The sequence below is a fragment of the Dysidea avara genome, chromosome 7 (assembly GCF_963678975.1).
Source record: "Dysidea avara chromosome 7, odDysAvar1.4, whole genome shotgun sequence".
NCBI lineage: Eukaryota > Metazoa > Porifera > Demospongiae > Dictyoceratida > Dysideidae > Dysidea > Dysidea avara.
Genome location: NC_089278.1, coordinates 30,783,361 through 30,800,509, shown reverse-complemented (window position 1 = coordinate 30,800,509; position 17,149 = coordinate 30,783,361). Strand labels below are relative to the sequence as shown.

The following is a 17,149-nucleotide window of genomic DNA, read 5'->3' as shown; positions in this document are numbered from 1 at the left end:
CTCCACAATAATGGGATCCCCATACTACCCAAGATATTCAAAAAATTGAAATGCTTCAGAGAAGAGCCACTAGGTTTCTACCAAGTATCAGAACAACATAAGTGTTGCTAATTTACTGAACTCTCTTGGCTGGCCAACCCCTAATTGAAACTAGGAGATCATACTTAAAGCTAAATTTAACTTATAAAATTTTAAATTTGATTTGTATATACCCTGATAATTTTACTTGTAGCACCTGTGGGCACCAATACCATCTAAAACACTTACTGTGTACTTGTGATTCTTATTGACATTCTCAGCCATTAGATTGTGCATGGAACTCCTTACCATTAGATATAGCTACGTGTAATGATTTTTGGTCAATTTATACAGAAACTACAGAATTACTTAAGTTTTAATTAATTTATTTTATTATCTGTAACTGCATTGTACTCTAACTGAGGTTTGCAATAATGATTGTGGTGAAGTGATAATAAAACAATAGACCTCCAGGCATAGGCGGCGGAAAGGGGGGGGGCTAAAGCCCCCCCCCCCGGTCCGCTGAGGGGGGGCTGATATCACACCGAAATTATCTTTCTTGGAGTGGGGCTGAAAACCGTGATAAAGATCGAGATACTCTAATAGAGCAGTCACTCTAATAAAGTAGTCAGTGTGTAGCGAGCTATGAAAGGATTTTTATGTAGTTTATCAGCTAGAAATGGTAGCTAGTGAGGCGAAAAGCACTTGTCAGTTGGTTGTGACCTTTTTTTTTTTTTTTTTTTTTGGTCTCACCTTACTAAACTATAGAAATAAGTCTGGGTCAGCCCAGCCCCCCCTCATATCAACTACTTCCTCCGCCGCTGCCTCCAGGACTACAAGAAATTGTTGTGTTGTTCCACAGGCACACGGAGATATATAGTGATAGACCACACAACATTGCTGTATGCAGGTTATTAATATGCATACATTTCAGCATGCAGTATAGAGTGATGAATTAGTACATAATGAAGCGTAAACCAATATCTTCATCCATACAGTGGGTTAGTAATATATCCACTGTCACATGATCTCATACAATATACCTACATGATGCAATCATGTACAAGCACAGATGTAATTTGTGATACCGGATGTATGGACAGGTATGAATATATTACAATATTCTTTCACATAGAGGTTTACAGCCATATTGCTGGAAGAGCTATTGACTTAACTTCACTATACATGTGCATTGTCTGCGCAGATAGATATAAAAGTACATATATTTATTTATTATATACAACCCATATATCTACTATACTGACGCTACTCAGTGAAAAGTAAGTTCATTTTCTTTACCTCACTATTACAATTCCAACACTGTTTGACCACCAACAAAGGTGAAAAGCGGTACTGACATGCAATAACGATTATGTACTGTGTAGCGTTTTGTGGATGCCTTGAACTGGCCTATATGCAGCATTTCTTCATCAACAAATTCAGCACGTGATGGTGTGACATTTTAATCCTTAAATACTGTATTCCTAATTGTTCAAAGAACCATGCCATGGCATAGTCTATCAATCTATATTTATCACTCCCTAATATGTAGTGAGAACCTATATTGCTTATTATATCTTGTATAGAATGAGAAAACCTGTTGTGAACAATATACCCGATATGTATCAATGAATAAACATACATCTCATTTAGTATAAGTATAGTACACAATAAATTATTAAAGTTCATAGTACCAGAAATGCACACAACCACATATGCATCCAGTAAAGTTCTATTTACTTATTCTGTTTATTAGCAAATGTAAAAGTGCAAACACTACTATTGATGTACAGATAACAATCTGATTAATCTTTACTGGCATGAAGGCAAGCAGAGATGCTAGACCAATGCCGAACAAGTATACAGTCCTGTATATGGCAACAGGAGCTTGAGTCTCTTTCCCACACTTAGTTCCAACAAAAGCTATATAATATTCAAATAGAATTAAGGCAAACCAATGTCTTATATACATACATATGTACATACACCACATATCAGTACTGGGTGATATACCAGTATTGTTAGTCTGTAGTGAATACAGCCTCCTTTTTTTTAATACTGCCATACCATCTGGGCAGTATGGACTCCCTAGGCATGTTTCATCCCATATTTAGAGGGTAACCAGACATGTGACAGTGTTTGTAGGCCGGTGCTGATGTAATCAGCTAACCAAACTATGTATTGTCTGTGGTAATTGTGCCGGGCAAGTAGAATTCTAGGAAAAATGGGAACAGAAAGCAGGAATGAGAATGATCCACGAAAAATGTCTGATAAAGGTCATCATACAATATATACAGATTGGATCTCTTTGCAGCATTGCTGGATCCTTTTGCTAAAACAATCTAAAACACTCTAATAGAGCAGTCACCTGCATTGAAATCCTCTATTAGAGCAGTTGAGAATGTTTTGTTAACTATCCCACCAGAAACCCACACTGATAGTCTGTGAATTGAAGGACTATAGCTGTCATAGATTAGGTATATTATATATACTAGCTAAGTCATCAATATTGATAGTTAGCTACTCCAAATTAATACTGATGAAAACTGCGATTCACTAGTTAACTGAAAGTGGCTTCAAAACTGCATCTTCTATAACTCATATGATGGGAATATGCATGCAACAACTGGTATGCTTGGCCAGCTGAAGTGGCTCCAAGAAGAGTCTCCATGACTGCTCATATTGTCCTTAGCACATACTGCACTACCACATATCCCATCATGTAACATTTTTTTCCTGAGGTTCAACTTCCTGCATCTATATGCAGGCACTGTGAGAGATGAACCATCATATTAAATAATGAGACACATAAAACTACATAAATGAGTCTACAGTCGCATGTCAGTTAATTAGAAACTTTTGTAAACCTATTCATGCTATAATGGTTAAATCAAGGGAGTACCTAACTTTCAGTACTGATGACTTAGCTAGTCTATATATCTAATCTATGGCTATAGTTACCAGGCTTTTAATGCAGGTCCCTGCATGATGGGATAGTTAGTGAAACATTCTTGAATGCTCTATTAGAGTATTTTAATGCAGGTGACTGCTCTATTAGAGTGTTTCGATCATTGTAGTGGAAGGATCCAACAATGTTACAAAGAAGCATTGTGTTGCATATGATGACCTTTTATCACACATATTCGGTTGGTCGTTCCCATTCCTGTTTTCCTAGAAATCTACTTGTACCTGAGGCTTATCAGGGTAAGTATAAACAGTGCACCCAGGGACTAGGGATCCAAGGACCAGCAGAGACCCTAGTTTGTGTACATTCTATACTTTTACTACACACTTCTGCTATTCACAGTGGTTAATTTCACATGGTCAATCCACTTTCTGTCTGTTGCAATTGTTCACACTGTATTTTAACTAACAAGCGCCTCTGAAAATTTCCTGCAGTAGACTACTTGTGCTGCACAAAGAGCATGCTAGCTTCTTATTATGTCACCAGTTAACAAGGTTCAGTGCACTGGCTTTAGTGAAGCGATTACTGCAAGGTACACCAGCAGCTCAATAAACAGACTTTGTGCAATGTAACACAAGAAGGCAACAACCTGTTAGAAACAAGCCAGCCATTGATTAATACTACAGTTACTGAAGGCATGAAGATTGAGTGGCCTACAAGGCACTTATAATTTCTAGGCATTGTGCAAGGAACTGTCATGATCACAGGACAGAGAGTGATCTAGGCTACTTGAGACTAGCCACCGTGACTTGCAAAGGTATCTAAAAATTACCAATTTTTTCCACAAAACATAGGGTCCCTACAAGTCCCCGGTCCCTGGGTCCACTGTTTATACCTACCCGAGCATGGGTATTTGGGACTTTTATTGGACTGTTACTTTAATACCAATGGCTTTTATATACTACCATGATATTGTTACAGAAGGTAAACCATTAGCTATTTTTCAATGCTGCCCAGCTCTAGAACATATATGTACATGTGTACGTGTGTATGTACGTATATACATACATACATATACATACATACATACATACATACATACATACATACATACATACATACATACATACATACATACATACATACATACATACATACATACATACATACATACATACATACATACATACATACATACATACATACATGCATACGTACATACATGCATGCATGCATACATACATACATACATACAAACATGCATGCATCAACATGATAGTATAGTTAGTAATTAATTGTTTTCAATGCTGCCCAGCTCTAGTACATATATGTACATGTGTACATGTGTATGTACATACATACATACATACATACATACATACATACATACATACATACATACATACATACATACATACATACATACATACATACATACATACATACATACATACATACATACATACATACATACATACATACATACATACATACATACATACATACATACATACATACATACATACATACATACATACATACATACATACATACATACATACATACATACATACAGTGTACATACATACATACATGCATACGTACATACATACATACATACATACATACATACATACATACAAACATACATACAAACATGCATGCATCAACATGATAGTATAGTTAGTCATTAATTGTGACCGCTAAGCAAAAACCTGCCATTATTGCACATTTATTTTATTACTTCTCCATTATCTGTAGTAACAAAGGATTGTGCTACCAAAAATACAGCCTTCTATGTTGAATAGTCTTTGGAGTTATGGAGCTAATCATTTGGAACAACGAGAAATTCAATTTCCACAGCAACTATATGGTAACTAAATTACAAGCACTTAATTATTCAATCATAGCATAACTCATGACTGAGGACTTCCCTCAATCTGTCCACTATGACCAGGTAAATCAAGGTGAAGTTCTTTCTCTGTACTCCTTTGTATGCACAAAGAAGTCCATTCTAACAAAAAAATGATGATAGACTTTATTAATTCTTGGGGCACTGAGTAGTTGTCTTGTGTGGCTGTGTGGATTTATTGTTACCACTTTAATTGCTGTGTACTTTTTTCATTCATAGGTTAAAAACAAGGTGCCATTAGCTTCTATTGATGAGTTTAACAAATGAAACGTGTGGATTGTTCCGCAAGCGCTTTATTCAAAAGTAATGGCAATATTAGCTGTTCGTCTTGGCCTTTCTTTGCTTCTTGATGAACTCTCAATGTATAAGTGATAGTATTAAATTCTTTTCAACCATAGTAGTGTATTATATCTAGCGATACTCCACTGATTCAGACAAGGGATTGACAAACTCCACAAACCACGGACAAGATTTCAAAATCTTTTAAGATTCAAGTGAGATTTCTGTAAGATCATAAGTATCGTTACCTAGTCCAGATCGATCTTAACAGCGATCTACAACATTTCAAGCCAGACTCTTCTTGTGGATCCCTTGGATTTAGACTAGAAGCTTCTTGACTCCTAAAATCAACAAGCCTTCATGGATTACATGGTTGGTAACCCTATCATGCTAAAAATAGAGTGCACTATAAAAGGCCGATCTAAGGTCCACATGTTGTCGGAGATGTCACACAAAGACTAAGTTATTATGCTATTCAGTGCTGCTGGTTTTATGCAAATTGGAGCCAAACTGATAGGTACAAATTGCACTTTTATACTTAGTTTGTGTGCTAATCGAGGTGATAATTGTGGCCCTGCTATATAAAATGGGACAAAGCAGCAAAGCTGAAGCACGTGTTGTCACCTGACACTACATAATGTATCCACATATTTATTTAATTTCCCCCAGGGTTTGCACAACAGTGCTTCATTTCTACTGCACCGTGAATAAGCTCCAATACTTTATCCTCATGTGCCCTTTAATGTACGAACACAAAACAACTCAGGTGGTGTCTAGGTTTTGTTGATTTGTTTCACTGCATACTAAACCATTATAACATGCATTTATGTGGCATACATATTTTACATAAATAGTATTAAATGGCAGGTTTTTGTTCTGCTGGACATAATGGTCACATCACAAACAATTATCACTACAAAATAATAAGCTATAAAACAACTTACCAGCACAAATAGTCACCCAACCGCCATAGGAAAACCCCCAAATTAGAGGAACAATGAACAGAACAAGGTAGTTTTGTTCTCTTTCCCAGAATATCAAAAATAACATGATTCCAAAGTGTATTACACAATTTACAATCACTACTAGGTCGTATGGTAGCAATCCAAGTACTTTTCCAGTAACAAAATTACCTAACGTACCACTAGATCCATACGTCATTGTGATGTAGCCAACCACATGTATACCCACACACTCCACAACATATATCTGTGAAATATAAGGCAATGTCTATTAAACCATACATTGAGAAGCTATTCACCATGACAGTATATTTCATAGCTACTGTAGGGGGAAGATTTTCAAAGAAGGTTTTTCTTCAGCCTAAGTGACTGTTCTATTAGATATTAGAGTAGTTAACACTGCCCAACTACTTTATTAGTCAATTGCTGTTATTGTTTACGTTAAAAGCAACTGCCAAGGCTGTGATCTAAACTTTGAACACAGGTTACTACATAATTTAATAACACTCAGAAAATATAGAAGTACCCTCGCTGTGTTCTGGCACTGCAACACAGGGCTTTTGAGTTAATAAATTCCATAGAGTCCTGTATTTCGAAGTCCAACATGTATTGATACAACACAACGTAATTATCTAAATAACAAGTTGCTTGTATAAGCGAGTCATTCACTCACAACAAACATTGTACCTTAGTATACGATGAAAATATAAAACCATTGGCAACTCCCGTAGCAATAAACAGTGGAATGGTCAATAGAATATGTCGGGTAATAGCTAGTTTAGCTAAAGACTTCACACTGGGCCATAGCTGCTTCATCACCTGGACTAAGCACTGTTCCCAATAAAATACATATGAGACTCGATCATTTTTGTCTAAATTGTCCATGAAAAACACAATGGCAAATCCAAGCACTGAATAAATAAAAATGATTCCTCTTAATACATTTTCAGCAGCAATATCAAACTCCAGTACATCATCGTTGGTGCGACACTCACCATCAGAATATGTGAAATTTCTTCTTGTTTCATTAAAACCAGTTCCATTGACATAACCATCATTGTCATCGGTCTTCAGTATTGTCAATACCAAAGCAGCCGTGCCATTTCCAGTAATGAAACCTGCTGTGGAAAATGCTGTCACTATTCCATTGAAATAACTAATAATACTCGTCTCATTTAGTTTTTGTTCTCTTGCATAGCGAGTAGCTAATTTGTTAGCATATACTAGTGATGTCACACAAGTGATGGATACAGCAATTCCATGAAACAAAGACCCAGGAATTAGTGTGTAATAGCTAATATACCAATTACAGGCTGTATAAAATACTAGTGACATGGTGCTGACTATTAGCACCTGCTTTTCTTTCATCTCGCTGTTTAGTATTGGGATTGATAATAAAGTAAACAGACATGAGAAAAAATAATTGAAGCTGTAAACAATATTTCCAAGAGTTTTACCAGCAACACTTGTAACCAATGAATTTGTAGGGTTAGTAGCTGAATATTGGAACAGATTTATGAGTCCAACAATGACTAAATTTTTATAAATTGTCAATTTAGACATCGCAAGGGTGGATGTAAATTCCAATGCATTCATATCTATGTCAGTTGCCATGGTAACAAGATCTTCAAGGGAGCTGAATGTAAAAGAAAATGTACATATATGCAGTACAATAATTTTTTTTGCCTTTTTTGTAATAATACGCATTGGTTTTTACATGCACATATGTACTGTACACATGCACGTAGACACGTACACATGTTTTATTTATTTATTTATTTACTATTATCACATTGCAAAGCACTGTTACGTAAGGATATACATATCAATTGTTTGTGTGCCAAGAAGGACTAAAGAGGGTGCAGAATGCTGTGCCTTCTGCACAGTTTACTAGTGAAACTTGTTGTAACATATATTAGAAGACACGTATGCACATATGTAACACATGACATATATATTATTGTATTCGAAGTCTTTCGTGTAGCAACTATCACATGGTGTCAGAATGGATAAGCTCACTCCTCCAGATCCGTTAGACTTAGACAGCAGCAACGTTTCTGAGAAAGTGGAGACAACGTTTCGAACTCTTTTCACTGGCAAGCGGCCTCAGCTTGAAAGGCAAAGGAATCCAAGCAGCAACACTGTTACACGTGGTCGGGCCGGATGCACTAGAAATCTCCAACACGTTCTCTTGGGAAGATGCAGATGACAAAAGTAAAGTAGCAAAAATCCTGGAGAAGTTTGAAGCATATTGTGTACCATGGAAAAATATCACGTGGGAAAGACACGTGTTCAATACTCACAACCAACGCGACGGCGAAACCATTGACCAGTATGTGACAGACCTAAAGACTAAAACTCTAACATGAGAGTTCAAAGATCTGAAGGACAGCTTAATAAGAGACAGAATAGTGTGTGGTATACACTGTGACAAAACACGCAGTAGGCTCCTCAGAGAACCTGATCTAACACTATTAACATATGCAGGGCAAATGAAACATCATCGTCCCAAATGAAGTCATTCACCAATGATCAAACCAACAACCTACCAGCCATCCATGGAATATGCTCACAGAACAAACATGTTCAGAAGCTGTACTATGACCGATGTGGCAATTGGCACACCAAATAACAAGTCTGTCCTGCACTCGGAGCTGAATGTCAAAAATGTGGCCGAAGAAACCACTTTGCCAAAGTGTGTTGCACAAGAGCAACCCAATCGCAACCACTATTCCACTACAGTATCCAAAATGAGGCACCAGACAATGATGACTTGTTCATTGGGACACTTGGACAAACTCACAAAGTAAAGGACTGGTCAGTCACTATCCTAATGAACCACCAGAGGACCACCTTCAAGATTGACACTGGCGCTCAATGCAATATGATACCTCAGTGGCAATACCACCAAAAGTGCAAAGATCCACCGCAACCATCTTCAGCCAGCCTGGTAGTATTTGGCGGTCATAAGTTACGCACCTGTGGTAGAGCCAAAATACCGTGCCAACACAAAGACGTCCATTACCTTATTGAATTTGAAGTCATAGACCACAACGTTCCAAACATTCTAGGACTTGTTACATGCATTGAAATGAACCTTGTACAACGCATAGACACAGTTTCCAAAGATCATGTAATGCTGTTTGAACAATACTATGGTGTGTTTGAGGGCCTGGGCTGTATTACAGATGTACGCTACCACATTAGAACTGATCCAACCAAAACACCCGTAATCCATCCATCCCACCATGTACCCATTACTCTCCGTCCAAAGATCCAGGAAGAACTTGCACGCATGGAAAGCCTTGATGTAATAGAAAAGGTCACTGGCCCTACCAGCTGGGTAAACAGCATGGTGACAATCACCAGACCTAATGGCTCTCTACGTATTTGCATTGACCCCCGCAATCTGAATGAAGCTATTCAACAGGAGCACTACCTCATGCAAACCATTGAAGAAGTAACAACACGGATGCCAGAGGCAACTTACTTCTCAGTTCTGGACGCCAGCTCAGGATACTGGCAAATCAGCGTCGACCAAGAAAGTGCCAAACTCTGCACATTCAACAGCCCGTTTGGTCGCTACATGTTCAAACGCCTTCCGTTTGGATTATCATCTGCACAAGACATCTTTCAAAAAACGATGACAGAAATGTTTGAAGACATTGAAGGTATAGAAGTTGAAGTTGATGACATTTTGGTATGGGGAACAAATGAGGCCGAACATGACTCCAGACTATTTAAGTCCTTGACAGAGCTTTCCTACGAAACCTGAAATTGAACAAAACTAAGTGCCAATTTAAGAAACAACAAATTGCTTACCTGGGACATGTCCTGACTAAAGATGGATTGAAACCAGATCCCAAGAAAACACAAGCAATTAGTGAAATGACACCTCTAATGAGTAGAGAGGTTCTACAACATTTCCTCGGCATGCTCACGTATCTTGCCAAACTCATTCCCAATCTCTCCCAGACTGCAGCACCTATCAGAGCATTGCTAGAAAAGGATGCAGAATGGTAGTGGCACCAAGAACATCTGCAAAGTTTTTCAACATTAAAACATTTAGCCAGCAGTGCTCCTATCCTTGCTTACTTCAATCCCAGCCAGCCAGTCAAACTCTCAGTCGATGCCAGCTCCAAGGGTCTGGGTGTCGTCCTTCTCCAAAACAACCATCCTATAACATGTGCTTCAAGAGCCCTTACAGACACTCAACAACGATACGCTCAGATTGAGAAAGAAATGCTCGCTGTAGTATTCGGATGTACAAAATTTCACGACTACATTTATGGCATGCCTAATGTTGAGGTAGAAAAGCCTCTTGAAGCAATTCTAAAGAAACCTCTCCACCAAGCGCCACTAAGACTGCATGCAGAAAATGATAATGACCACACAAAAATACTCACTCAATGTCACCTACCAGCCAGACAAAGAACTTGTTTTAGCTGATACACTATCAAGAGCATACCTACCAGAGTGTGATGAATCAATAGAAGAGGAATTTGACATCAACATTTTACAAACTCTGCAAATTTCCAATAAAAAGTTACACTAAGAAACCAAAAAAGACCCACATCTACAAAAACTAGCATCAGTGATCGCCACGGGTTGACCAGAGACAAAGCAAAAGGTACCAGAAAAATGCTTACCTTACTGGAACTATCGTGATGAATTATCAGTCTGCAATGACATCATATTCAAAGGTGAAAAAGTTATAATTCCCAACAGCATGCAGCAAGAAATGCTACGCAATATTCACAGCTCACACTTAGGGGTGGAAAAATGCAAAAGAAGAGCAAGAGATGTAATGTTTTGGCCTGGGATGGCTGCCCAAATTCAAGACACCGTTGCAAACTGCCATATCTGTAGTACTCACCAACAAAGCAATACAAAGGAACCAATGATAGCACATGAATCCCAACCAGGCCATGGTCTCAAGTTGGTGCAGACCTGTTTGAAATCAACAACCAGAAGTATCTAGTCATGGCTGATTATTACTCAGGCTTTATTGAAATCAACTTGCTCCAAAACGGCACCACTAGCAAGCAAATTGTTACACATTGCAAATCGCAGTTCTCCAGACATGGAGTCCCAGACAAACTGATAACAGACAATGGTCCACAATTTTCTAGTACAATTTTCAAATAGTTCTCGCGAGAATATGGATTCAAGCACCAAACAGCAAGTCCACATTACCCACAGTCCAATGGCATGGCAGAGAAAGCAGTCCAAACAGCAAAAAACCTGATTAAGAAAGCCATTCTAGACAATCAGGACCCATACTTAGCTCTACTTGAATATTGAAATACCCCCATCTCAGACACATTAAGATCACCCGCACAGAGGCTCATGGGCCAAAGGACAAAGACCCTGCTTCCAACCACAACCAAATTATTGCAACCAAAACTCATCAACCCACAGGCTGTACATAAGGAATTCAGACAAAGGGAAACACGGCAAAAATATAACTACGACCGCCACACGGAAACTCTAAGACCACTAGCAGTGGGAGACAGAGTGATGATGAGAGCAAAAGGGAAATGGGAACCAGCAACAGTTATTGCCATCAGCCAAGATGGGCCTCGCTCATACATAGTTAATACTCCAGGAGGACAAAGTTACCGACGAAACCGACGGCATCTAAAACCAACCCTGAATGCAAAACGGCACTACCAAGCTGATCACAGCCGTGATGACTGGCTAGAGGATACCAGTATTAGTGATGAAGCTGACACCACTGAGACTGAAATGCCAGCAGGACAAAACAGTGTACCTTCACCCCCCTACAACTCCGCAGATCAGAGAGAACAATTCGGAAGCCAGCAAGGTACACTGACACAAACTATTGAACTCTGACATGCACACAAATTTTAAATGCACATATTTATTGTAACTGTATGATTGCATACTCAAACAACAAGGGAGATGTAACATATATTAGAATACACACATGCACATATGTAACACGTGACATATATATTATTGTATTCAAAGTCTTTCGTGTAGCAACTATCACACTTGTTGCCATCATGAATTTCGAAGGAGACAGGACATTGTCAGACGCAAGTGACAAATTACATGTCCACGGGGGAGGAAGAGGTAGCCATGGTTTAGTCCACAACCGATAGTGGGGAGCATCATCCAGTGGGTGGCTTCACTTCAATGGTTGATTTTGTGTGTGTGTGTGTGTGTGTGTGTGTGTGTGTGTGTGTGTGTGTGTGTGTGTGTGTGTGTGTGTGTGTGTGTGTGTGTGTGTGTGTGTGTGTGTGTGTGTGCGTGTGTGTGTGGCGTGTGTTGTGTAGCATGTGTGCAGTGTAGTGTCTGTGTGTCTGCTATCTATGTTTTCTTTTTGTCTAACTACCCATGCCACCATGCCAATGAGGTATTGTCTATTAAAAGCAGCTAAACTGTGAGAAATGAAATAGTATAAATATTAGATACTCATACTTTCTGGAAAGATAAACTTTTTTTGTGAATGTGACGTTTGTTGTCATTTGAGAACATGGTTGTAGTGAATTTCTGTATGGGGGTAAACTATTCTTGTATGTGTTAAATGAAATCAGCTAGACTCTATGGATTCTAGATAATTTTTTACCCAGGCGTGTACCTGTAGCTAGCTGCAGCAGGCTAAGGGCGCACTTGATTATTTTCCTAAAAATATGAATATGTTTGTCCCAATTCCTTTTAGTCGCTACATGGGAAATGAGACTATATAAAAATAATAAAACTTCTGCAGTGGTAAGCTTGTACTGAAGTGGTTTCTTCGTGCTGGTATTTAAGAACCCCTTTCTCAACAGTCTTTATGGACATTAAACAACTAAACAACTACATACAAGGCCTTGTTGGTTACCAGAAATAGCTCAAGTCAAAAGGGGCATGTAACTTATGTACTTGTTTAATAATGAATGAAGCAGCCTTGTGGCTTGTCTAGAGAATTTAAAATATGTTATAAATTATAAATCTTTCTACACATTGTCTATCTCATGCCAATCAGCCTCAGCAATACTGAACCTCTTCAGGATAAAGAACAATACCAACACCCAGACCACGTTTTGACCCATACCACCAGCTGCAGACACAGGTCTCCCAGAGTGCACCACAGTACAACCATCCCTTGGCCAAACCACTTAGTCTCACTGATCACCACCATATTCATTTTAATTCTCTTCAGCTCATGTATTCCACTTTACAACCAACCGCCACGTCTTCCACCAGGTATTCCGCCAGGTCTAGACATGCCAGTACAAATGTCACCATCAACCTTCACAAGGGTTCTAACACCCCACTTGAAGGTATTAGAACTACCAGTGTGTTTCACTTGTCTTACCCTAATCTGACTTCTAGTGCGAAGTTGATACACACACACATGCGCGTGCACGCACACACACAAACACACACACACTACACACACACACACACTACACACTACACACAAACACACTACACACACACACAACACACTCATACACGCTCCTAAGACAAGTTACAAGTTGATATGGTGGTAATTCTAAAAACCTGGCACTCAGTTTTTTACTATCCCTTGCCAAATAAAGAACCAATAAACCACATACAGCTGTCAAATTTACAAGGTGGTAAATCCTTTTTAAAGTTCTGAACAAAGACCTGGCATCATGACTCCATTTTGCAGGTCTTTGTTCAGAACTTTAAAAAGGATTTACACCTTGTTATATAAGCTTTATGCTGATCTTCCTGGTTACCAGGGGAGTGTTAGTCTCCCAAGCACTATTCCACCTCATATCACATCTACTCTAAGCAGACCTGATCTCATGCTGGTTTCCACAAATTCCATCATGTTATTAGAACTCTCTGTGGCCACTAATATTTAACATCACTATTTTGGCTACAAGGAACCGTAAAGAAGATCGCTATGGTTCGCTACTGCTGGATCTTCAACACGCTGGATATTCGGTTGATTTTATAACAATTGAAGTTGGATGTCTCAGCCATTCCTGTGACCATTACAAATCTTAGCAATGTATGCCATCTGCCGAAGAGTACAATACATTGTATACTTTAGCAGGCAGTCTCTCCTGTTCATACAGGATATTTAATGCTCAGGCTTCTGCATCATGAGATGTAGTTGATCTGTTGAACTATTTATATAATTATTTAGTTTTATAAGTAGCTAAAATTTTATTTTTCTTTTCGTCTTGCCAGGGCTCCAGTTAATATTACTTTTTTTAAACTTGAGACTAGACTCCTGACCCCTTGTAATTATATTGTACATGTAATTGTCAAATTATGACGTTATTATCAAATGTACAATTATATTTAAACCATATAGTGGGAAATTTTACTGTAGCAGGAGAAAATTTGAATACATTTGTCAAAAATGTCTCAGCCAAAATTTCCGATTTGTAAAAGGAAGCATATGGCAACTTAATACAGTAACTGTGCATGTTGTGAAGATGGTGTTACTTCAGCACTTCAAATTTAAGAAAAAAAGGCTGCACTTACCAAACCCCAATGATCTGCTCATGCAGTCTTAGTCCCATCTTCTGGATCTCTGCTGCAAATGTGTGTGTAAGCAAACTATATACTACCAGCAATACTAGTAACGGAGAGTGCAGCCACTCAAGATTCATACACAGTTTTTATCACAGCACAGAAGTACGAGATAACTTCAACTTTAGAATAAATTCACTTAATTTTTGCTCATGAATTTTAGTATCATGGAATGACTCTCAGAGATTTTGACCATGTAGGGCAAGTACACGTGTGCAGCTGTAATCAGGCTATGGGTGTGAGTAGCTACATAGTCTAAACTCACTGTTTAACTTACAATTATAATCCATACCAGGGTTGCAAGCGGGTGAGTACTTGAATAGTAAATAGAGGCATGTACCAAGAACTTTTCACATATATAGTTTAGGGCATTAATGATGTTGTCCACAAGTCCCAAACTCCACTATTTAACCCTACATTTATAGCATAAATAAACAGGTTATTACACTATAGAAAAGGTCATCTACATGAGGAAATATCAACAAAACATTAGTCAATTTCATGCCAGACTGCACTTTTTTCTTTTTGCATGGTCTCACCCAAATACAAAAGGAAAAAAAAGCAGTCTGGGCACAACACTGAGTACATAATATCATAAGTTTACAGGAAGCTTATGAAACCATTACTCAAGAAAAAGTGTTTTGACTACAAGTCCACAATTCGGATAATTGGACATGGCCCCATGTTGCCTACAAGCAGCAACACATAAGTAGGCATAGAGCCATACATTTGTTTACAGACAGTACCAAATAGTGGGAGTGGCTCCACCAGCAATACGCATTCCAATAAATGGGCGTGATTCCGCATTTCCATCCCCACAATTGATTGGCAGGCATAACATTAATATTTGGTGAATTGGTAAATAAAGCATATTTGTGGAGCATTAAGGTGGCGAATGGTTGCATCTAGGTCATGCGAGACCATAGGCAAGAATATTGAACACAGCTAAAAGCCCCAATAAAAATCCTTACCAATATTATATTTTATGTATTCAGTAAAGTAGATGAGACCATAGATGACAAGATGCACTTGACCTGGACAAAATGTCGACCCGGATAATTCGGATCTTGCAACACCAATTCATACTATGAAACACTTGGAATATATGGCACCTACTTAAGGAGAAGCACTTGTAGGATTAGCACTTGTAGGATTAGGAAAAGCACCTAGGAAAAGCGCCCCTAGGATTAGGAAAAGTGCCCCTAGGATTAGGAAAAGCGCCCCTAGGATTTAAGGTATGGATTAGATATATAATATAGATTAGGTGCCATATATTCCCATACTACTTTTAATATGATACTTTCAAGTTTTGCTACTCTCTATTACTATCGCTTACAGTACCAGTAATCCATGTATCTAAGTACATGCAATTAATACCTAAACCCAACGTATATTTACATCAGGAGCTTATGAGCCGCCGAAGGCGGTGACTTCGGCGGCTCATAAGCTCCTGTTTACATACATACATAATTACTATAAATACATACAGTACCAGTAAACCACCAAAATGTAGCCGGTATGTGGTGTACTGGCTTTTGGTTTATAGCATTGGAACAGTAGTGTTCTCAGCAGAAGGGGGGAGATACATGCATAATTATATTTCTTCCATTTAGTCAAAAGTCCGGGTTGTGCAAAAGGACAACTCAATCCTGCAAACATACTCCCCACATACTTATGTACATTTTATAGCCAACGCGAGCAAGATCCAGTGATACAGATAACACAGGATGGACATTTGTGCCATAAAACCAAGTCACTACAAACATTTAATATGTCTAAAGCGAGGTCTAAAGATCTCGCTAAAGATACACACATCCAAAGGGAGGAGGTGGACGGGGAAATGTTGTCTACTAGCTCACCTGGATAACTGCTCGACTATCTTCTTAGGGAAACTAACCAATATTTCATGTAATTTGCAGAACGGTACACTCAGGACCATAAAGGCATCGACAAAGCTATTAAGACGCAATCTTTTTAATTGTGGGTTGACACCTCTTGATTAACAGGGGGCCGCGCCGAAACGTGTCTAGTTTTGTATTTTGAGGGTAAATCTGCAGCTTGATCTGCAGGCCAGCTGATAGTTCACAACAATGAAGCAAAACAAACTAGAACAGTAACTACAACGAAGGGAAAGGAGAAAGTCATCACCAACACCTTGCAGAGCCAGTAGCTAAGTACAGTCGACTCGGATTGTATGTGCGTTTGAACATTGCGTATGGCAAACATCGTTCCGTGTCGTTCACAGGTGTGACCGAAATGTTACGGGACACTTGGCATTCTTTGTTTTATGGATTTGAACTTGTTTAGTGCTGCATGTACCGTAATCCATGATATGTTGTGATTAAATAACCACTAAGGATGTGTGTGTGTGTGTGTGTTTATGATGTACGTTTTTGTACAGGGCGTAGCTGAAAAACAGCTTCGGCTGATGCTGCCTCCCTGTTGAAATAACAATTGAAAAAAAAAACCTTCTGAAGTTGACCTTAAATCAATTTAGTGGGGAGGGAGGGAGTGTGATTTAAAATAACAGTTAGATCCTCATGCAGT

General features: G+C 38.6%; 1 protein-coding gene across 1 annotated transcript; it reads right to left on the bottom strand.

The window, feature by feature from the left end:
* Window positions 1-1,647: 1,647 nt before the first annotated feature.
* On the bottom strand, window positions 1,648-16,584 carry LOC136260332 (protein unc-93 homolog A-like). Its single transcript, XM_066054023.1, has 4 exons — window positions 16,462-16,584; window positions 6,764-7,712; window positions 6,059-6,323; window positions 1,648-1,941 (listed from the first exon to the last, which is right to left on the bottom strand). The coding sequence occupies exons 1-4, from the start codon at window positions 16,539-16,541 to the stop codon at window positions 1,751-1,753; spliced, it is 1,485 nt and encodes a 494-aa protein (XP_065910095.1). The 5' UTR covers window positions 16,542-16,584; the 3' UTR covers window positions 1,648-1,750.
* Window positions 16,585-17,149: the final 565 nt, after the last annotated feature.